Source organism: Bombus pascuorum, chromosome 1, assembly GCF_905332965.1.
Source record: "Bombus pascuorum chromosome 1, iyBomPasc1.1, whole genome shotgun sequence".
Lineage (NCBI taxonomy): Eukaryota > Metazoa > Arthropoda > Insecta > Hymenoptera > Apidae > Bombus > Bombus pascuorum.
In genome coordinates, this window is record NC_083488.1 from 28,766,697 (window position 1) to 28,790,349 (window position 23,653).

Consider the following 23,653-nt stretch of genomic DNA (forward strand, 5'->3'; position numbering starts at 1 on the left):
TTGAGTCGAGCAACGTTGAAAAGTCGAATCGTACTCTGAAACGAGGAGAACGCGAAACGAAGGACGATCGGAGACCACCAACGTGGCAACTTCCTCCCTTTTATTCGAGGGCTGGAAGTTGGAACTGTTGGTCGAGAAACGTGGGAGATAAGCTTTTGGGAACTACGTTGGAACGTCTGTTGTCATTGAACGAAGGTTGATATGAGGGAGCAGGGAAAAATTCTCGCTGTCCTCTCTCTCTCTCTCTTTCTTTCTCTCCTCTGTGATTTATTTCTTTACGTTGTTGGAAGTTGCTAAACGAGAAGAGATTGTATCATTGTAGAAAATATGAATAGAAAAATGTCTCTGCTTTCCTCTGGCGAGGAACTTGATAAATTAAGAGCAGTTTGGAATCTGCATTTGTTTGAAAGCTTTTCATTTTCATCGTTTTGTTTCGAAACGGATATATTTTTTGAGGATTGTAGACTTTTTATGATTGAAAGGAAGTAACGGCTTTAACGACAGACTATTCCTTTAATAGACCGTTATTTGATACTACAGGTTTCAATGCTGTTCAATAAACGCATTGTCGGATACTGTAACATTGTGACGTGTCAGATCAATCGTGATCTTCACAGGATCATCGTCAAATCCTGCAATATTAATGTATCTTTCTATACGGGGCATTTTAGAAATATAAATCAATCAAGTACAGACTAGCAGTGATCTAAAAATACAAAAGTTAAATGTCAACCTGTCAACCTGTCAATCCCCTATATACGCACCAATGGTCTCTCTAGGATTTCAGTAAAATTTCAAATACTTTCATCGGAAACTCCATCATCAAATAAACACTTTTACTCCGTACTTACACACTTAGACATCTTTTACCGTAAAAGGTTGGTCTCGTTGTTTTCCTCGGACGCGTAGTCAGCGAATTTCTACAACAGTACTTTTATTCTCTGCGCTGAAAATTCGCCCTGGCCGTCACGATTTCGTTTAGATTTCCACGTCCTCCTTCTCGAGCGTTTGTGCACATAGATTCAGAAAGGCTAACACGGAGCACCGTCCGAACTTGCACCGGTACACAGTGCCAGAGCCCTGGAAACGTTCTGTTTATCCTGCGCCTGTTCCACTCGACGTTCCTCGCGAGTGTCTCTTTAACAGGGGTCGTGAGGGTCGATGCTCGCTGCTGAGGGAGCTAGAAGCGGTGCCGGTGTCGTCAGAGCCGAGACGGATTTCTAAATAAATGATCTGCAGCTCGAGCCTTCGGTGCACTGCTCTTACGTGCCATCTTAAGACCATCTTCACGGAGGACATCTTTCGCGAAATTTCTTGGAACTCGCTTTCTCGAATTTCTTTTTTCCTCGTGGCTGCCCCCATCACCTTCAAAGTTTCTCGTAAATAAACGGATAAAGCGCCCCAAGTGCGTGCTCGATGGTTTTTCACGTTAATGCTTGTCACGTTAATGTTCTGCTGTGAGACAATCATGAACGATATTTATTATCAGATACCTTCAAAATACCGATGATATTTTCCTTTAAGAGCTAGAAATCCTAGGAATAGTATTATTAAAATGAACTAATAGATATGTATATTGTTTGATTAATATTTATCCTACAGAATTTCTATCTGATATCATGTACGTCCCTAGAACACGTTTGCTATATCATCATATACCGTATATTGTTTCTAATTAAAAAATGTTTCTATAGGCAAAGAACAGAGGATGCAATTCGTTACAATATATCTAATATGTTCATATTTAAAAATAGGACTTTGTACCACAACCCAGTTCAAATGTTTCATTAAAAGAAGTTTAAATAATTCAAAGCGTTGAAATATAACAAAATTATTAATTTCTCATCCGTATGTAATGGCATAAGATACAATTAAAAACATGTTGAGTTAAAATATATTAAATAAATGTTTTAGATGATCCATTATCTGTTATACGTTTGAGAACACGATCTCTCCTGGGTTGTTCAAAATATAATCAATCGGACGAGAAAGTTGTAACCCACGAACTTGATAAGCCGAGCTCTCTTCCTGCCATTCTGTTATCTACGTCCGCGATGTAACGCAGAATAATATGCGAAACTTTCACTAGGAAGTACACGGTTAATCCGAGTCTCGTGTATGACGAGCTAATAACGGATGCATCCGTTCCATCCCCTCGTTCGTGTTGAACGCGACCGAGCGTATACGCGGTCAAACTTTTGTACCAGTGAAATCTGAAATTTCAAGTTGCATTGATATCATGTCACAGAAAAATCCCTCGTTAAATACGTCAATTATTTTCACGCGTCTATCACAATTGTTTTGCGATCGGTATCATTTAACGCGTCATGTTTTTGACGTTTTGTTAAACGATTTATTTTTTAGTATCAATTTTCGTACATGTATCGAACATTTTTAGATATACACAGGGCAGGAGGAAATAATTATCGTTTTATGCGCGCAACGAAATTTCGACGCGGTTAGTGTTCTGTACCCCTTTGAGCAACTAAAACCCTTCGCAAGCTTAAACCTCTTAAAAATTTCTAATAATCCTCTTAGTGACAAAATAAGCTATTAACAACACGGATGGTAAGCTCTTAATTAGAAAAGTCCTGTAGCAGGGTCGTTAAAACGTAGCTATAAAATCCGCTTCCTAATTTTCTGTACAATGGGATACCGCGCACCCCAATTACAGTCGACCTACCTCAAAATCAGGACCTTTTACTTTTTTTTACTCCTCGCCACAACCACTTACTTACCTTCGTAGTACCGCATTTTTCCTCTACTTCGTCTTCCTGGACGGTTGGTTTAGTATTAAATCACCCAATCGCTCTACTCTCTTGGTCTCTTTTTAAAAATCACCAACATTGATCCTTCTCTGATATTTGAATGAGTGCAAATATTTCTTTCAATATAGAAATTCCTGCTTTAAATCAATTATGTCACATTGTTCGTTTCGATTACCTGTTATTAATTCGATCAGTTCACGGTTATGTCAGTATCAATAATCGTGTTTTAAATAAATATCAGAGGATTGAGAATATCGTCGTGTCACACAATCGTTGCAATATATCACGGTTATATTGATTCCTTCTTTTTTATACGATATTTGTATAAATGTTGTTCGATAATAATCTCTCTGCGCTTTATTATCTTTTTGGAACCATGGATTTGTGGAAGATAATAGAAAATAATATTGTATATTATTAAAAACAAACGATGGACATAGATGAAGATACAAGATAACAAGGAGAAATCTCTAAAATAAATGTAAATTTACGTACCTGGCTAACACTCAAAAAATACTTTCTTTTTGCATTTTAAAAATTCTTCTCGTTGAAGATACGTACAATCGCCTGAAGCAATAGCGTGAAAAAATTTGTGAAGAAAACGCGATACAACGTAGGTATCCGAGCAATGTTCACTTTCTTAAAACAACGTAAAGAATCCCTTACCTTTAGCTACTGGAGATATCTCCCAACATTTTCCTGTTCACCGTGGCGAGGTAACAATCCGAATTCGACTTCATCAAAAACAAGACGACGAAGAATGTTCGAGTGGACTCGATTTTCAAAGACCAAATAAAAACGACGTCGAAAAGTTGACGAGGAAGACGAGTACAGGATAACGACCGATCCGATGAACGAGAAAATCAGAATTTTACTGTTTCAGGATTGCGGATCGCCAGATTTCCGCGATCTTTATTCGATGTCAGCGAACAGAACGGTGCAGTTCAACGAACTAGATAATTTCACTGCATCGTGGAGCTCGTAATTTGAAGGAGTTTTAAGCGCGTGCCGGCCGACGGTTCTACATGGTCTCGAAAAGAGGAAATGGAAATGGAAGGAAACGAGAAGGGAGTCTCGTCAGCCTCATTACGTGATCATAGGAGAAATCGGCATCCCATGAGAATCTTCGGCAACTGGATGGAACATCTTGGACTCAATGGTCCATTGGAATGGTTTCCACCCAGCACGTTACTACTTTTGTCTTATCAGTCTTCTCCTGTGCCCCGATAACGACTCCCTTGTCTCCAGATTCTTTCCTTCTTCTTCCGTCCTGGCATTTCCCCCCTCGACTTATATCGCCTTTTCTCGCCTTTCTCGAGTTCGCTTTTTTCTTTTTCCCTACCCCGATCCGATCTTAATTTATCTACTTCATTTAAATCGATAGCCTTTCAGCTTTGATTGAATCCTCCAGGATCACTCGAACGGTTCTCTTTATTACGTGAAATCGCTTTAGAACGTTGGAGACCGTGCTACTCCGGGTTCAATTTATCGTGATGGATACTATGCGCGAAATTAAAGTTATTCCTTTGGGCAACGACCAAGTGAAAAATGTTTTAACACGGAATCAGCCAATTGCACAGGCGATAGACAATTTTTATTTTTGTATCTCTCTTCACGTTTAACTGATTTTATTTTCAGACTATAGCGATAGTACCTATATCGAATTGTTAAAATTCATTTCGTTTCTTTTTATTTTTTTTTTTTTCTGACATTTAGAAACTTTCAGCTTCTTTTTCTAGAATTTGATTTTTTATAAATAGAATTCAGCGGAAATGCGATATAAAAGCGGAAATATAAGAAATCTAGAGTTACGAGTTTCCTTAAGCAGCAGAATTATTTATTTTCGCGCCACGAAATCCGGCGATACACTTGCTGCGAACGTATAAATGGCAAAAACAGGTGGTTACCTTGTCATGGCCAGCATTTTCCAGAAACCCGTCTCATTTCCTACGAAACATATTTTCCAATTCGAAGTCAGGGATATTCTTGTTCCTTGGTCCAATTGTTTCCTCATTTGTTGAGATCGGGCAGAGATAGCCATCTGCTGTTGCACCCGTAAGATTGCCTTTTATTTTGCGATTTCACGCCAGCTCCTAGCCAACTCGTTCGAACGTACACGTCAGAAGGAAAAAATAAAATGTTTTTGAAGAACCTCGTTGTCGCTAATGTTTTCATCAGTTTAGGAGTCTTTATTAACACTGGTTTTATACTTATATTCTTGCAAAATTTCTTACTTTACTTCCAGGATATTTTAGCAATAATACAGATATAGAAATTCTCTAAAAATTTTCTAACCGTATTACGAAGTTCTTTCTCGTCTTTTCAATGAAATAAAATGCATATAAACCTATTACAGTTATTTATCCAATCTCTACACTTGGAACTAAAATTAAACATATATAACAAATTACTATAAATTACAAACTTCTATGGTTTGTTAATATTTGGCATTCTTCGTACCAATTTCTTTATTCTTATTCTATTCGGTTTAATCGGATTCGATACGTAATAATTCGCTTCGACATCCAAAATCGTGAAACAAGAGTTGGGCAGCTAATTTTCTGTGTCTTAATCACGTTTAGTTCGTTACCATTTTCCAAGTTTCGCCATTTCTCGTGCGAAGTAGTCGTTATTTTACGCGGCCGGGCGTCTGACGCGTCATTGTGCCCCGTTTTTCTCAGAGAGAAGCGAAAGTTCGCGTTACACGGTAGCGAGTACAAAGGCGATGAAATGTGTCCACCTTTATTTGCCGCGGCCGATGCCGGGAAATAGCGCGTTTTTCGTAGCAAGTCACGCATGAAGGTAACACGAGCTTTCGACGTCCCCCCTCGAGGACAGGTTCCGAGCTTTTTGTAGACATCCGAGCCTGAAATTGTATCCGACAGGTAAACAGTTGTACATAAAGCGGGCTGTCGTCGACTGTGTTGGTGTGCGTCGCGCGGAAGACCATTTTCGTTCGTGTTGGTGCGTGTGAGGTGCAAATAACGTTGCTTTGAAACTGCGCTGTCACAGGACAAACATTCTCCCTTTCCTTTTTTTTTCTTTTCATCCCTTTTTTTTCTATCCCTTTCTCTCTCCTACATCTAGTGTCGTGTAAATAAGTGTTGGTGGAAGATAAAGAAGAAAAATCGAGCAAGCGAGACAAGTTGCTACACTTGTCGACGTTCTTTGTACGCGTGCGCGAGAACCTTCGTTTAAAACTACAAAGGGTAAAGAATTTGGATTTCGTTAAAGCTTGCAGTTTCGATATGCAAATGTTTATAAGTACTTGGGTTATCGCAAAAGTATTCGAACGTGTGGTCTTCTTTGAGAGGGTACAATTTTGTCGTAGGTTTAGGGAAAAGAGGATTCACGGTTATCCTGTTTTTGGTATGTTATAAATATTATGGCAGGAATGTAACTTTTGAAATTTAATATGCAGTAACAAAATTGACATTCTTTAGAAAATTGTTCAACTTGTGGAATTATTTTGTCGTATGAAAAGCTCTTTTTCACCAGGTTGTTTAATTTACTGAAGCTACATAAAGAAGACAGGTGACATTGTCTCAAAACAAATACAAACAGGATATATTTATAATTTAATCTCGTTTACGATAGCTGGTATAACATCCTTTCGATTGCTTCTACTTATTTGAATGTGAATTCTTATTATTCGAAGAAGAAATTGTAGATAGCGAAAAGAGGAATGTGAGATCATATTACGTGAACAATTTATCGATGATCTGAAATAAATGAAGTTCTAAATAAGAATCGAATTAAAAAGATCCGAGAAGTTTCGGTCAATTGGTCAAATCAGTAAATAAAAGTTACAAATCGAAATCGAAGGAAATCGAACTTTCATTGCATTAGTCGAAGTTTCGCCAAGTTAGTCACAGCAAGGTAGTGGAACTTAAACGATTAACAAAAATCGATTACAACAAGCAGGAAGTTTGCATTACTTCGTGGATCGTTTGTTCGCGATCGACGTGGTCGTTTGCTATTCGTTAAAATGGACTGGCTTGTAATCTTGTTTCTGAAACACTTTTTTTTATCAATTTAAGAGGAAGGACATTAAATTTAATGAAATTTTTTATCAATGACAATCTACATCGATGAGATGAAAATTGTCCCTAAGCTTAAGGGTTGAAATTATGCTGTTTTAATCTTCTGTGGATTACTATCAGAGTAAACATAGTTTTTGTTTTTAATTATTAAACTTAAAACATTCTTAGCTTTAATATTAGACCAATCGAGTCAAAATGGCCTATTAACAAACTGGCAGTTGTTGCTTTCTCTATAAATGCAATTATTCACAGCCTTTATAAATCTTTCAGTTTAAAACAATCTTTCTTTAATGAACATTTTAATTCTAATCTACTATTAAATGCAAGTACATTATACAGTGAATTTTGTTAGATTTTATCGTTCTGACTAATCTTTCGTTACATTTTAATTGGAATCTTTTTCGATATATTGGAAAGATAATTTTCAAAATATCGAATGATTCATCAAACGATTAGACTGAGAAACACAATGTTTTGACACATTTGAAGAAAGAATAAGAATGCAAGGGATTAAACCGTGTCGATCAAGGTCAGTTTACAGTATCCGTTATCGTGAACAAATTGAGAGTTACAAATCCGGAGAAGGTACTTTTATTTCTATCGTCGTAATACCGTGAAAACCGATTTGGCAACGTCTTTGCCTTGCCGTTTTGGCGATCGTCCACGATCGCCACATAAATAAGACGCGATATTATATCTCGTTTAACCACTTCCTAACAGGATTTCATTCGTGTAAGCCGATTAGAACCACCAAATCAATTGATACATCTGCGGTAATAGAAGTTAGCATGAATTCTCACCTCGTTTCGTCAATTATCATTCATAAAACGCGTATGTCTGATACAAAAATGAAATAACGAGATGGAAAATAGTTTATAATATTAGTGACGTTCCTCGATCAATATTTTGTTCCATTTCTTTAATACAATAAAGCCATTTAAAATTTTTGTCGAAGCGAAAAGTGTTTCGATATTTAGATTGGTAAGTTTGCTGATGCGAAATCGGAAATCATTAATGGAGACTTGTTTTGATCTTTGTCGTCCTGTTTCGATGACGTGATTGCCGATGTTCATAGAGAAAGGACTGACCTAGAAAATCACCTAATGAAATGTAATCAGACAAATCAGTAAAAATCGAACAAAAAACAGTCGATTTCGATCTTTCCTGATTTTCTTCAATTTTATTATTGATTTGAAATAAGCTTCTCAATGAAGTAGAAAAGCACGAACAAATATGTGCTCTTGATTGCTACTGCTATTTCGTTGTAAATAGTAGGTAATAAAGCTTTGTAATTATATTCCTTTGATTCTTTTCTTTTTAAATGCTACTTCATTTTGAAATATTTCTCCTATCTTCTTTCTAACAAATTCGCTCAGAGAACACATATATAGTAATTAAAATGTGCGGACACATTGGTATTTTCATTTTGGATATTTACCAATGTGTACTATAAGATTAACCGATAATTCATTTAATTCATTTAATTGAATGTTTGATTTTGATCGTTGCTCCACATCTATTGATAGCGAATTATCAATAAGAGTTGTACCATATGTTCAAAAAGCCGGAAATTAACCCCTAAACAGTAAAGGTGGGTATTTCATGCCCGAGCTATTTCGACCGGATTGAGTTCCTCGCAATGTAGGAGGCAGGAAGCTTTTTTTCTCCGCCTAAAAGGGCTTATTTCATAAAAGTTTTATGATAACCCTAATTTAGGACGTTTGAAGAAGTTACGTGAGTTTCTTTTATTTTTTAACAAGTATTCCCACTGAAAAACGCATTGGACATGAAAGACCAACGTTTACAGTTTGAGGATACCGTAAAACAGTTTAAGAAACTGTCAGGTTAATTGTCAGGAACTGAAGATCAACGTCAAGCATGTTTTAATCGTATTCACTGATAAGTACAGTTACCTATGTGTTATACGCAAGAGTCAGTGAGAGAGAGAAAGAGATAGAGAAATAGAGAGAGAGAGAGAACAAATTAATACTCATATCAAAAATTAGTTGAAACATGAATAGTGATTGGTATCGAAACATGTATTCCGAATAGTCGATCATTTAATTAATTAACATCGTACGTACGCAATTTCAAAATGTAACGTGTATGTTAATTTACATGCGAATTTACATATCAATTTACATTTATTTATTTTTACATAGTGGATTGCGTCAATTAAACCACAAAGTAACAATGAAATTTCAACAATACTGTTTCATCAATTATTGCAGTTCGTTACATCCAAAAGACCGTAACATGTGTCATCACCATTTTAAGAGAGCATCCTAATTTTTCTCATTTAAGGTCGTCGATCAATAATCATTTCTCCATTATCCCTTTTAATCAAGCCGAACAAACAGTCAATACTCGAGTTACCGTTAATGAACACATGGCGATCGCAAAGAAAAAAGAGAAAAAAAGAGAAGAGAAAAAAGAAAGCTAGGAACAACATCGAGGTACCGATAGCTGACCAGGGAAAATAGACTTTAGACCAACGTTCGAAAGATACACGAGATACGTCTGCTTTCGTCCTACTCGAGTGAAAAGGCAACCGACAAATTGTTAAGTCAATTTAATTGCGACCAGCTCGGTCTTTTCTATTTACAAACGCACAGGTACAGTGTTCACACACAGTGAGAGTGAGCGAGAGAGAGAGAAAGAAAGAAACACGCGAAACGAATAGCTGATGCTCGACATAGAGAGGACAAATCCGCAAGTACACGCGGCAAACCGGGAGAAAACACGTTCGTCTCTCGCACGTGGATAGAACAGAGAGACGCAGTCTCGAAATTCAATCGAAATCAAAGGGACGAGGTTTATTGAAGCGTATGGGGAAAGCCCAGCGAGCTCTGATGATTCCTTGCGGTTGGAAAATGTTTCGCGTCGCGGATCGATCGATCCATCGATCTTATCATCGAAGGATTGCAATTTCGCCTTAGTTCACCTCTAGGGACGATGCGTGTTCCCTTCCTTATCGGTTTGTATCCCTGCGCGACGTGTTGCGAAACTCTCCAAGAACCGTTTCCCTGTGAAATCTCCTCCATCTCCTCGTCTCTCTCTGCTGTACGGGAAAGCATTGCATTTGCGCAAAATCGTGACTTTGACGAGCGCCATTTCGCGTTTTCTCGTTTTGCTACGACTCTGTAAGATTTATGGACTCCGTATCGAGGGGTCTAAGCTGGATATCTAAGATGGTTAAGAAAGTTAAGGGTAATCTCGTCGATCTACGTAACGTCGAACTTTCCATTCTTTTATTTTTGGATGGAAAGTAAATTATAATTCTTCTGTTCGAAATCGTAAAATTAATCGGTATGATTTTAAGGGGAAACCTGATATTTCGAATATACGAATTTCTAGAAATACGAATAATAGATCCTCGTTACAATTAGCTTTAGCAGTGTCGCAGATTATCTTACTTCGTTGTCCTGTGTTCAGTTCCAGGTAGTTTGAACTGCACGTCTAAGTCACAATACCATGGAATTCATCTTGAGGCTCGCAGTATCTGTTCGTAGTCGCGCTAGGGAATTCCAAGGGCGTTGGTCAGACTTAATGGGCCTAATGGTGTTTCCCATGCGCCGTTATTAGTCGCGCTTCCACTGACAATTTAGTAGTTACTAATGTCACAGTTATCAAAATTTATCGGTGTTTCGTTCGCTCGAATACTCGACGTTGGTTTATAGTCCGTTCCTTTACGCTCTTACGTGCTTTGCTATACTATATGGCAAGTGCTCGGAAAAGCCATTTCCGACAAGAACTAAATCTCGTATTTAAGTGAAACTCTGATTATGATTAATTTTTATGATGCTGCTGTGTGCTTTACGGTAATTATTTACCAGGGTGCATCTACGAGAAATTTTCTCATATTGGAGATTATATGTGGTGAAAGAAGAGCGTGGAAATGCAAGGAATACTTAGGTGGTATTTATGAGAGAATATTTAGATTCGGCAGATTTAAATAAAAATAGTGAGTGGAAATTTTAAAAGATGTTGAGGTATTTTATAAAGATATGTTGAGAATTTAATAGCCTCAGGGATACAGGCTGTATTTATACACTGTAACAATAAAACTGCTAAGACTAAAATTAAAGTAAATCTTATTACATACTGCTTGCAGTGTATAATAATCTATACTAATTTCTGATGTTTGTCATGATAATTCATTAATATTAAGTTGTTAGTTGGGGGAAAACGAGTTAACTCGTCGCTTGAATTTGTTATTCTGGACATAATAATTTTTTTATTTAGGAATTTCCTACATTTTTACCGAACTAATTTACATTCGTTTGTCATTAATAATTTCTCACTTTTAACTATAAAATTGTTTGTTCCTTGTTATTAAATTACAATTTAAGTATCCTTCGTGGTAGATCCACTTTTATCACAGATCTGTTTTACCTCAACTACTGAAGTTAGTATATATCGATCATTCACATTCTGCGTAACTCGATAGAAGATAGTGAAAAAATCGCGCGGAAGCGAAGTAATCTTAAGCGAAAGACGGATGACGAATTTCGAAGCAACTTCAGTCAAGCGGAAACGTTGAATTCACTTGCTGCTTTCAGCAGAGTACAGAATGTACATAAGTTTGAAGACATCAGGCAGCAGCGAAGCGCCAAGAACTATCGTCATCAATTATACTTGTATAAAGTTGATACGTATTGGCATAAACTATCTCGATTGTAAATTACAGTTTCACGATGCTTTTCGTACTTACATTTATGTATTTACGCATTAGAAACGTTTCGTTATTGGACCTTCTCTCTCCTATTCTCGAAGAAAATTATTAAATATGAGAAAGTTATTGGATATTTCCTCTTATTGTCGTGTTCATATAATTTTCGAATTTTTAATCGATACTTACAGCGTTGTTATGATTCCAAAATATGTAGGCTGGCGGCTCAGGACTTAGGAGAACCACACACGTCAGATTGATCGTGCTACCTCGATTGATGTATAGGTCTGGTGCACCCAGGATTTCAGTTTTCGGTACTGAAAAATAAAGCGACAAAATTATTTTTAACTGTTAATTCTCGTATGATTGTTATATAGAGTATCTTTATAAAAATATTGCAAATACGGTGAAATTTTCAATAATTCTCATTTTATTCAGAATCCGTTTAGTAGCTTTATAAAATTCAAAGGACAAAATAAACCCTATAAAAGATCATGCTATTCAATATAAATCAGTAGCAATAACAGTTAAAGAAAGAATAATTTCTCTTTATATCTTTTATCGCAAAAATTCATGCCATTATTTCAAGCACAAAGTACTACAAAAATGAACAAAGAGTAAAATGGTTGTAGGTAAAAGCAAGACTCTTTCTTCCTCGAAAAGACGATACATTGGCTGTTAGTAGCGCAATCTTACTAGCGCAAAACACACGAATTATTTTTCCGGCAAACTTTTCCATCTCGTAATAATATCTCTTATTATCCTTAGTTCTTTTTAATGTCCGCTATAAGTTACATACTACATCCGTTTAACACGCAGGCTCGTACTTCTTTGACATTTTGTATTATACTTGGCCATAATCCTTCATGAGTATCCAGGCTTTTGTCTATACGTCAAAACTTGCGTTCTACACTCCAGTTCACAACTACGGGAACGTGAGAAGCTGGATAAATTGCATCGTCATTCTTTAATCAGTTCATTCAACTAAGATTTAAAAGACATAGTTCTAACCTCCTTCTGACCTCAAGCAACTTTATCCCTGACATTTTTCTCGGCAATAGATTAGCATTAGAGAAGCACCAGTGTTTCGTACAATGCTATTAACTATGCTTTTTGTACATCTAAAACTTATCTACGAGAGAAAGAATTTTCCCTATAAACATATGTGCTATTATCTTAAATACGGTAGAGCAATGGTATTCCCCTGAAGTCAAAATATTGCAAGCAATTGTATTTATGAGATTCAGTATTTGCCAATTTGTTACCGGACCATCTTGTCCCTGTTTGTTATTTTACAGTTAATTTCGCCTATTCAACGAACCAGCTTAGCTTTTCTGGTTGACGAGAAACGAAATGAGCCGTTTGAGACGTTATTTATCGTACCAGAAACTGCTAGCTGCACGAACGCCACGGTATTTATGGTCAATTCGGTTTCCGAATTTATTTTGTATCCTTCTCGTTGAACTAAAAGAGCCACGCGGCTAACTTGGCCTTTGTATCCGGTCCGAAAGAGCACTTTGAGGTGGCTCATACAGAATATCCGTTCTCGCGTACTGTCGTGTACTGTCAAAGAGAAAAAGAGGCCCGGAAAGAGTGATCTGTGTGGCTAGTGCAAGCCTGACAAAGACGGTATATGGGAAAAGAGAATGTAAAGGGAAAGAGAGAGATCGAGGAAGGAGAAAAGGTTCGATGAACGATTACAACCTGGATATTAGTAAGAAAGGAAAGGAGTCAATCAAGATTTGAAGGGGAAGAATGTTTCGATCGGGATGAACGAATTTAAATTGTTGTGTAAAAGCGGTGCGTATACAGTGTGCACGTGTGGGCAAATGTTGCCAGAGAAAGACAGGAAACTGAAGAGAGGTCACTGAGTATAGATCGATGTGAATATTTTCCAGACGGTCTCCTCTTGGAGGATTGACCGAAATAACCGGGCACCGTACTTTACGGCTTTGTGCACCAGATGATACCAGAGACGACATTTATATCTCTGGTGATAACCTTTCGCTCTGCTTTCTTGCTTTGATCGGTACTGCGTCCTTTTGCTTGTCTTTCGAATACGTCCTATCCCTTAGCTTTGTTTCTCGTCTTCACCCGCCTATACCTTTCATCGTAAGTACTAGGAAACCTGCTGGTCTCGTACAAAACACGATAATTTACGTGGATTGCCAAGGAAACGATTAATCGATTCGAAATACGTAGAAACATTAGTAAAAGTTATTCGTAAAATTTGCAGGGAACTAACGAATTAATGAGTATACTGACACTTACAATTTATACATACGAATGTCACGATAGAAACATGGACAACAACAATAATCACGTCGCGTCAATTCGATGGAAATCGTTTTTGTCGCAACAAATTTTCCTTATAAATGTTTTTACACTCCGATTTGACTTGAAATACAGGACTATTATTCCTGGTCCACGGTTCTCGCTATTCTAGAGAGGTTCTGGCATCATTCTTCAAACATGTCTCCCAGTGCTCGCACGTAATTTGGTAATTTCCTCTTTCGTAAATGGACCCTTCACTAGGATGTGCCGCTTTGTCGAATTGCTCCTTGAGGTAAAGGTTCGCTTGATATTCGCTTGTAATTGCATTCGCTCCGTTTTTAAGAACATTCATATGTTAAATATTCTTTTACTCTTTTTAGAATGCCTCATTACGTACAACAAATTAGGATTAGAGGGAAAAAGTATGATCAATGCAATTCTACTGATCTTCTGATTTTGGTGTTATTCGGTGATTAAAAGCTTTTTTTAAATATAAAACATTCGATGTAAAAATATGCCCCTGTTAATAATACATAACAATTGCACGAAGTTTTGTGAAGAAGTCAATGACACACCTAGTGCTTAAAATATGATAATCAATACTTTCGAAATCAGTATCTATTTCGAAGAGGATTGAATTCAATATTTTTAATGTAAATATCCCTCAAGAGAAACCCATAACCAGATTTAATGAAAAGACAATTTTGATGTTCAAATCATTGGATTTTAAAATTGTTCTCATATGTAAAAGCAGAAATATGATGTATCGTGTCCTTTGCCTGTGATCTTCATATAAGAGAAGTTTGATAACCTACAACCAGTGTACCTCCCTTTCCATTCTTCTGCTTTGTTGTAATTTCACATTCTATCTAGAAATTTTCTCTAAGTTGAACTTTTACCCAATATACCCACGAGGAGATCGTTTATCTGGTTTATAACAAAAACTGGACACGTTCATCGTAATTTAAAGAGAATACTTTTGAATCGAACATTGTTCGACATTGTACGTCGTTTTTATCGTCGAGAGATTCGCTCGTTTCTCTTTCCTGTTTTGTCATCGTTTAAGCTTTCGTATTGCAAAAGGAAATCGAACCAGCATTCGCACACGTTGAAACGCATGGAAGTTATTTGTATTCCGGGATAGTTTGAAATATTATATTTCTGCAATAACGATACGTTGCTCGAAACAATCCAGTAATTACTTATTCCGTAAAGAAAATTATTTAAACACAGTGATAAATCATTTTTTATAAACTTAAGAAATAATACGTTTTAAACATTTCGTTTCTATACCTTATTATAATTAGTAGCTATTTATCGAGTATATACATATCTACATATAATAAATAATGATGATTTAAATTATTAAGTAGTCACCGTGTATATCTATGCAAATTCGTATTTTTGTGAGAACTTAAACAATCAAACTTCAGCAAACATTTGTTTCATCCACTACATATTATGACGACTAGTATACTTCGGTTATTTTTTACATATACTTACATATTATTTGTATTTTGTGCATTTTTGTAGCTCTTAAATTTCCATATAAATGCACAAACATCCGTACAAAGATCCTCGGTACTCATCCACTTTAATGCGATCACTTTGCAATATTTTACCAATGATCGTAACGCTAATTTGTTATAACACAAAATGCCGATCGTAGGTTACACAGCTATTATAAAAGTTTCGACTCGTAAAAGAGCTCGAAGAATGCTGATTTAAAACGAACATCTCGAATGCTTAGCTCGATTCTCAGAATCAATCCGAGCTGCCCGAAATTCCTTCGACCGTGTACAATTATTCCATTCATCCGTCTAGAATTTCTCAATTATTCTTCATTATCGAGGATACGCTCGGATTCGGAAAAGGAATAAGACCGAAAGTAAAAAAAAGAAAGGAGAGAAAATTATAGATAAAGGTTTTTCTACTTGATTTTTGCCCCCTACCCGTTTCTCGCTGGCTGATTCTCACTCTCGTCCGGTCCGGTAGATTCGCGTCCTATTTCGGTTACAGATTTTTCCCTCCTTTCATTTTTGCTCGGCATTTTCCTCTACGAGATGATCGAGGCCATGCCGAGCACCGCCGCCTATAGGTCGATCGATATCAGGAACATACGCGAAGCGCTTTAACGTAGGTTAACCGCAGATGAAAGCAGAACTGGCTGGACGACGACGCCGCGGCGTCCGCGCGGACTCAAATCACGTATGGCTCTCCAATACGGTTTCAGCCTTGTACTTTCCAAAAGGTGTACCCACATCCCGTCCAAATTCTAATTAGTGACCACGAGTGCTTTCAGTGGAGCGAACTGTACGTCTGATCCCTCTGATCTGTCCCTTAACTTGTTAGAAAGCTGAAACACCTAGGAACTTATTGGTGGCCGGTAAGTTTTCCATGTCAAAGGAACTTTTTACGAGCTAGCACGTTATTATTGTTCGTGGAAATTCATTAGTTTGCGTGGTTTTGTTGTTCCTGTTTGAGGAGTATGACAAAGATAAATATAATTATCCTCTTGAAATAATGTAAAGATAATTTCAAGAAAATGAGTAGGATTGAACGAAAAGTATAATTATATTCAGATTGCGGATGTTCGTGAAGATGTATATTTTTATATAAATATTACAGATTCGTTCTATCTTTTAAGTATTATAATGTACATGCAAAACTTTGGATATTTTGTATATCTAATTATTTCTAATTAAATATTCTTCCATCCTTAGAAAAGATCTCAAGTGTGAGCAAAATTTAAAAGAATTTCCATAATTTTTTCAAATGTCGAAGGTCTTTCCGTTTATCGAAATGAGAAGAAAATTACTCAAGTTTGAGTAAAAGAGAAAGAATTCTTACCTGTACGATTTCTCGTCTTAATCTTGCGTTTAAACACTTTTTGAAACGTTAAGAGTCTTTTCGTTGGTTGAAACGAGAGTAAGGCTGAGGTATAAAAATTCGAGGACCGTAAATGGGTTAAATTTTCCATAAATACATAAACATAGGGAATTTCTTCAATTGTCGTTTGAATTTCAAGTGAACAAGAGTATCCTTTGTTATGCTTCACTAATATTTATCCTCGAGGTAACATCAAACGAATATTTAACAATACGTAGGTAAATAAAATTTGTATTCAGCCATAAGTATCAATGCTTGCATTATTAAAATGAAATAGGATACAGGATGAAACGATAGTTGACCGTCCACAGATCGTCCGTTTCTAAATTAATTTCCTGAAACAAGATAAGGGAAGAGGAGCAGATTGTCGATCGAAAAACTTTGAACGTTGCTCGATCGATTTATCGTCCGTTCTGTATCCTTGAGCCCCGGCATCGTACGGTGGAACGCTTTTGTACTTACGGCTGCTATTTGTTGAGGAGTTCACGTAGCGTACTTGCACGCTTCGTTGTTGACACTCGACCTAAATAAAGCACCGTTCACAATGACGCGATACCTATATCCTTGTTTCGCGCGAACACCCTTTCTGGCTGTCACATGGTAGAAAGACCGGACATGGTCAGTGACAGAGACAAAGCGATAAGCATAGAAGAAGAGGGAACGAGAGGGATAGATCGAATCGTAGCAATTGACGATTGTCCAATTGACGATTGTCCTTTGGACTAGACGGTAAATTGCGTTAGACGATTCTCAAACGATGTACATGCCTGCCCCGAATACGGTCATTCGTTCGAAATAGAGGCTGATTTCCAACGAAATAGAAACTCGAGATATACGACCGAGAAGGACTTTGGAAAATATGGCGTTCGAAGCTAAATAAGCGAAGCAATTACAGGCAAAGGAGGTTTTTTTCCTAATGCAACCTGTGGATGTTTGTACGATCATTTTGAGAACTTGTGAATGTGATGAATAATTCTTCGGAATGGTTTGTAGTACATGTGTTGCGCTATCAGATTAATCGAAATGAAAGACTATTTTACGGAAGATACTTGCTGCTGTTTAATTATTCATCTAGTATTATATTAATTTTGTCTATCTAAAACTATTACATTATCATCGTACACGTTAAATTAATATCGAGTCTGTTTTATCTACTAAGTGATAGATATCGACAATCACGCAGGATCTCTGCAAGTGATGCAATTAATCAAAGTAATTAATTTCACGATGTTATGCTGCACCGGGTTTTTCATTTTTTCGATCTGTAAATTGTTTACTGTGTTTATTATTTCGCATGTTTGCCGTTTGTCGTTACCTTTATCATAATCAGAACTCCGGAATTTCGTTTGATTAATCGTTTTTAGCGGTTTACTTTGTACACGAACGGGCTATTTGGAATTGCTATTTAATATTTTGACAAGACTGTTTCCACAAAGGTATCAGTTGAAAAGGAAATAGGAATTTTAAACGGCAATAATTTAAGCAAATAACGCGACGTGAAATATAAAATGCAAGAAAGAGACTAACGTAAAAAGAGAATCTTGAATGAACATGATCACGAATTCTATAACGAATACTTCATCAATTTTAAAGTCAAAGAACTTTTTCAACAGTAGTTGAAATTAGTTACATTTTTGAACAACATTCGGGCAACATAATTAGCACGTAGTGATATGTGTCTCGTCGGCAATGTGTTAATTTATGTGTACTGTTGAGGTTATTAGATGTATGTGAATACAAAGGAACGTGTGGGTAAATTGTAAGGTAGAAAATATATATTTTAAATACCGAAGTGTAAATACAAATCGGAATATAATTGAGCTGATCCAGATCCACACGCTAGCAGTGTTACCCTATGACTGAAAACCCTGAAGCCAACGTCGCCTATCTACTGTTTATGGTTTGCCTTCGATGCAGTCTTTTGTCTGTACGTTGTCGATGGCTTCGGTGCTTGAGAAAACTAAAAGACCAAATGTAGAGTTTTCTTAGAAGCGATGACCACTTCAACATGTACGATTTATTTTACCTTTTTTCACTCTACTTTATTTTGTATTCATTTTCATATCGTTGGTATCTACGATTTATTTTCGTATCGAAACATTCTCATTTCTAGTGTTTTCCTTTTTTCGCGAATCGATCATTGACCTTACGCGTGTGGCTATATCTCCATTGTAAAAATGCTACCGAAAAAGACTGAGAAAGATCTTATAATTTGAAATTATTTGGAATATTCATACTTTATTTTATTTTACCTAGTACTTCTTTTATGAACTTACATTTTATAATATCATCAATTCACTTATAGCTCTGATACGTAAAATCTAATCAAATAATCGATAAATATTTTCCTCCTAAATTTACATAAAATTCAAATAATACCCATAGTAATCGATGATAGAATTCTATTAAATTCAAAAGAAATTGTAACTGTACGATCACGAGTTCATGAAACGAACTCCTAAAATCGGTGGAACACGATTTCTCAGAAGAACAGGATGCTCGTTCGACTATGTCTAATACGAAAACTTTCGGCGTCTTCGATGCGATTCATAGGACGAAATCGCTTTAAAATACTTCTTGGGAATATCACGGCAACCAAAGTAGGAAACATTCGTGACAACTTGGTATGAATAAAATTTATTAGTCGAGGTGTATTCACAACATGACGCTGGATTTTCTTTTCCGAACATTTGGGACATAGTTGGAACTCCGTTTCGATTTGATAAAAGTGGGTCAGCGAGATTTCCTCTTTCTACAGAGGGTGGAACGACGTGGTTTGGACAAAAACGCAGGATGTAAATCGCTATTCTTCCTTCTCTTTGCTTCTGTCGATTCGAGTGACATCACTGAACTGACAAATCAGTTCGCGAAGTCGTGAGTTTACATTCGAGAATTGCGAACGTTCGTTTACTGGTAGCGAAGCATTGCACGCGAGCAGGTGGAACAGCATCGAAAAGAACGACGTCAGTCGGTTGGCCGTGGCGTGAACGGAATGTAAACCGGACCGTTTTCGATTTCTCTCTTCACCTTTTGTTTGCGTTTGCGGTTTGGTGGATAAAGCGGCGAAAAAGGAGCGAATTTTCGCATCTTTTTCACCATTCCCACCGAACTTCTCTGTCATTTGTGTTTATTTCTCTTGGTACCTCCCCTTAAAACTATCGAGTGGTTAATTTTCTTTTATTTACGGTTCATTTCGTGTTGTGAGTTTCGTGTGTGACTATTAGAATAGGTATTATTAGAATAAGTACTATTAGAATAGGCTATTAGAATAGTAGGTTCTTTTTTTAATTTGGAGTAATTTGAAGCATCGAGGATTTTAACGACGTAGAATTTGTCGCTGGTTCATAAATAGAGAACACAGTTAGATTAATTTTATATAACTAATTGTAATTTCTGGAGCTTAGAAACCAATTAGATTGTACATGGAACACGCATTTATGAATTTATTGAACTTATTTATAATAATCTTCTTCTGATCGTGGTAAGTAGGAGATAAATTTTTAGAATAAAGTGGTTACTTAATTGGGTGGTTAATTGTTGAATTTATAGATCATGAGAAATGCATATTTTTCTCTAACATTGTTAGAAACTAGTCACGATACGAGTATATTGATATAAGATCTGAACTTAAAATAACATGCATTTATTATTCCATGAACTTTAAATTAAAAAACAAACCCTTCCATTCATTTTCGAAACAATACATCAAATTTATCAATCCATTAGTATCACTATAAACGTGATTCTTCAGTTGCACTAATTAATTCTAATACATAGTCATCCTAGAATTATTATATTGTTTCTCTTTCATTCCCAAGAGATCACATTGCATCGTCATGAACAGTTTCTTAACTTCTTGAGTGTGCTTTACTATTCCAGATTATACGCTGATTTCACGAGAGAACGTAAAATTTCATTTGACGAGAAGTATTCCAAAGTCAGAGATATTTGACTCTGATAAATATTACGACTGCAAATTCGACAAACTTTTCAGTTCGTTTTCCAGATAAGACCCTTTAAAAGAAGAATACTCGTACAAAGGTAGGTTTCGTTTGGTATTGGTCCTCGCGTGAATCGAATACGGAAAAGGGGTAGTTTCGAGTCATGAAGCTGGAGAAAACGGTCGAAGAACTTTCGAAACTTTTTTATACGTCAACTTTTCCCGTTTCGGCGTGTCATTTGCACGGACTACCTTTTTTCATTCGTTACCAAAAACAGAGAATGCAGCCGCGGGGGAGGAAACAAATTTCGTTTTCCAACAAAATCGGGACCAGAGATGAAATGGCTCGATACTCGATACGCTTCGCGATCAACCACTGGAAAGTATCGATTTTGCGAAGGACCATTGGTCAATATTTCGAATAAGCAAACGCGAATTAGTTCTACGAAGTTCAGTGTAGATTTACATCATAATTCTTCGCTGAAAAACTACTGTTTTATTGTTTGCTTTTCCGGTTTTGTGTCACTCGGGTATTTTTAATTAAATCCTATTACTCAGAATAGAGAAACATGCTTTAATTACAGAAAACGTTGCAAACATTTATAGGATGTTCTAGAACGCGTGAACATAATTCTATGGGCAAATCGAGGCACGGAAGCAACGAAATATCGCATAAACATACATATTTGTCTTATATTATTCTGTTTCAAAATTACAAGTAGTCTTGTATTTTCCCAATTCATTTTAAAGATTACGTTGTACAATTTCTTTATCCTTTTCCTGATTTTACCGTTTTTCAACGAATTTAATTAAAATACACGTTTGAAATATTTTATTAAAAAGTCCTCGTTCTAGGATCACTAATGAAATTATAAAAGTTACACGGTTGGTATTTCATACGTTATGTATAATATTTTACGAATTTCTTTCTTCTATTGATAAAAATACTAAGAATACATTTTCTAATGTACTTTGCTGAGTTTTCACGCTATCATACATACAACGGGAGTCATTAAACTACCGTGGAAAATCGTCTGTAGCTCTGAGACAGGATCAGAGTACCAACAAACAGACTGAAGGTTTATTCGAACTTTTGGTATATTCGCTTTACTCGTGAGAATATGCACACTTGTTTTGAAATACCCCGTAGGCTTGTAAAACAAGCAACGAGACGTTCTCCTTTTTGGAGAAAGAGGCAGCAGAAAGTTTTTATAAAATCCGCAATGTCAAGCGCGGTTGGAAAATAAGAATGATGTCTCTTACGATATCGCAACTACGTTAAACAATACTTTATTTTCCGATCCATTCCCAATCATGCGTTAAACCGCTATCTATTTATGACGTATATATAACGTTGATCACATCTATCTCCCGAAGATTATAGCACAATCATCGGGTTTATCGTCGTTTCTTCTTAAACGATTCTAAAGAGCCTTGTTATCGTTCAGAATCGTTTGCAGTAAACTTCGGCGGCCGTAACTGGCTTTTACTATCACCCTAAGCAACGAGGAGAATCTTGAACTATGAAACTCGTCGAAGTGAGCGATTCGTATACACGGTGTCTCGAAATATGTGGACCTTACTCCAGGAATTGGATGTGCTTCTGAAAGCAATAAAGAAAGTTCACGCAAACGTACGAATATATTTATGCTATTTCGTGAAACATAATTCTAAGTTCTTTGATACACAATAAAAGTTTATAGGATTATATAGTTGTGAGAAAAGAGGAAGCTGAACCTAAGCGATTATTGAGACAATTGTAAATCGTTTAAGAATTATCATCTCGTTTTAAATATCAGATTAGGGTATTAAGAGAGAGAACATTACATAAATAGAGAATTTATATATTTAATTGTCATTATTTTGTCATAAAATATCGTTTTTACATCCCTTGCGTTTTCTCACCGTTGTTTTAGCAGTTCTAACATTCGTACCATTGATCCTTCTATTGCATTTGTTCTTACTTGATTTTAATTCAAATTTTAAACGAATTTCTTTAAGTTTTGCGTTTAACTCGCTCGACATTTCCTCAATGAGGTTAGAGGATCGTGGAGAACAACGTATAATTGTTGATTCATCATGCACTTTTCGTAGTGCCAGTATCTTATAAGGAATGTTCGAAAATTTCAGGAGCATTGCGTTGTATAAATAGAAAATTCCTATTGATTAATTGTTTTCTCAAATCAATTTGTGTCAATTATCACATCTTATGTCAGATCAGAAGGTCTGCTGATACTTATGGATGGACGTGTACGCGTATACAAACTTTTTTCATTGTTTTCAGCTACACAATCGATAATTCCTGAAGTAAGTCCAACATATTACGGGATACCCTGTATAGCTACGCCAATAGAACGACAAATTGAGTCATTTCGTAACTTCGTGTGGTTTTTATCAGCAGGCCTCGCGCTATGTTCACTCGGTTTATCCCGCTAGCTAACTCGCGCGGCCATTCATATCTCGTCCAACTTCTTATTACTTTTCCCTGGGAAATTTATCACATTCGTCGTGTTCCTGACTATCGTTCGCTTCGTTTCCTCCTCCCCTTCCCACCTCTTTGATCCCAAAAACACGCAAACAACCAGGAAATCCTGGCCTACCAACTTTGATCTCGATATTAACTTTATTCGTCACGAACCCGTGACTCCCATCCTTCTACACCATAAAACGTTTCGCTTGAGAAAATATTTGCTCGTACTTTTCGACCACCGCGAGGCAAAATATCTCTTTCTCGACGGGCGATTCCGTCTTGTAAAATTTACACGCGTGTACGTTACCGTGCAAGAGATCTGTTTTATTTCTTGCGCGATGGTTTTAACTTAGAAAGTACGCGAGAATAACTTTCGCTGACGTGTATACGCGTACGAGACGGGGGATGAACGAATAATTAACACGTTCTTCGGCGAAGCGTAGTATTAACTTGATCAGGCAACGTTTTGTTTGCAATTTGTTTTTCCCATGTTCTGAATTTTTACTTTCACGATGTCTATGATTGTAGACTGCGTATACATGTACCGAGTGGGTATTTTCTGGTTAAATAGTTTAATTATTATGAAATTTATATTTC

At 36.5% G+C, this 23,653-nt stretch overlaps 1 protein-coding gene across 4 annotated transcripts in view; it reads right to left on the reverse strand.

Moving 5' to 3' along the window:
• The window catches only part of LOC132915996 (lachesin-like), a 480,024-nt gene that overhangs the window by 15,251 nt on the left and 441,120 nt on the right, over positions 1–23,653 (reverse strand). For all 4 annotated transcript variants that reach the window (XM_060975752.1, XM_060975751.1, XM_060975749.1 and 1 more), the window contains exon 5: positions 11,673–11,800. In XM_060975752.1, the coding sequence (XP_060831735.1) occupies positions 11,673–11,800 (128 nt within the window). The remainder of the gene's footprint in view (positions 1–11,672; positions 11,801–23,653) is intronic.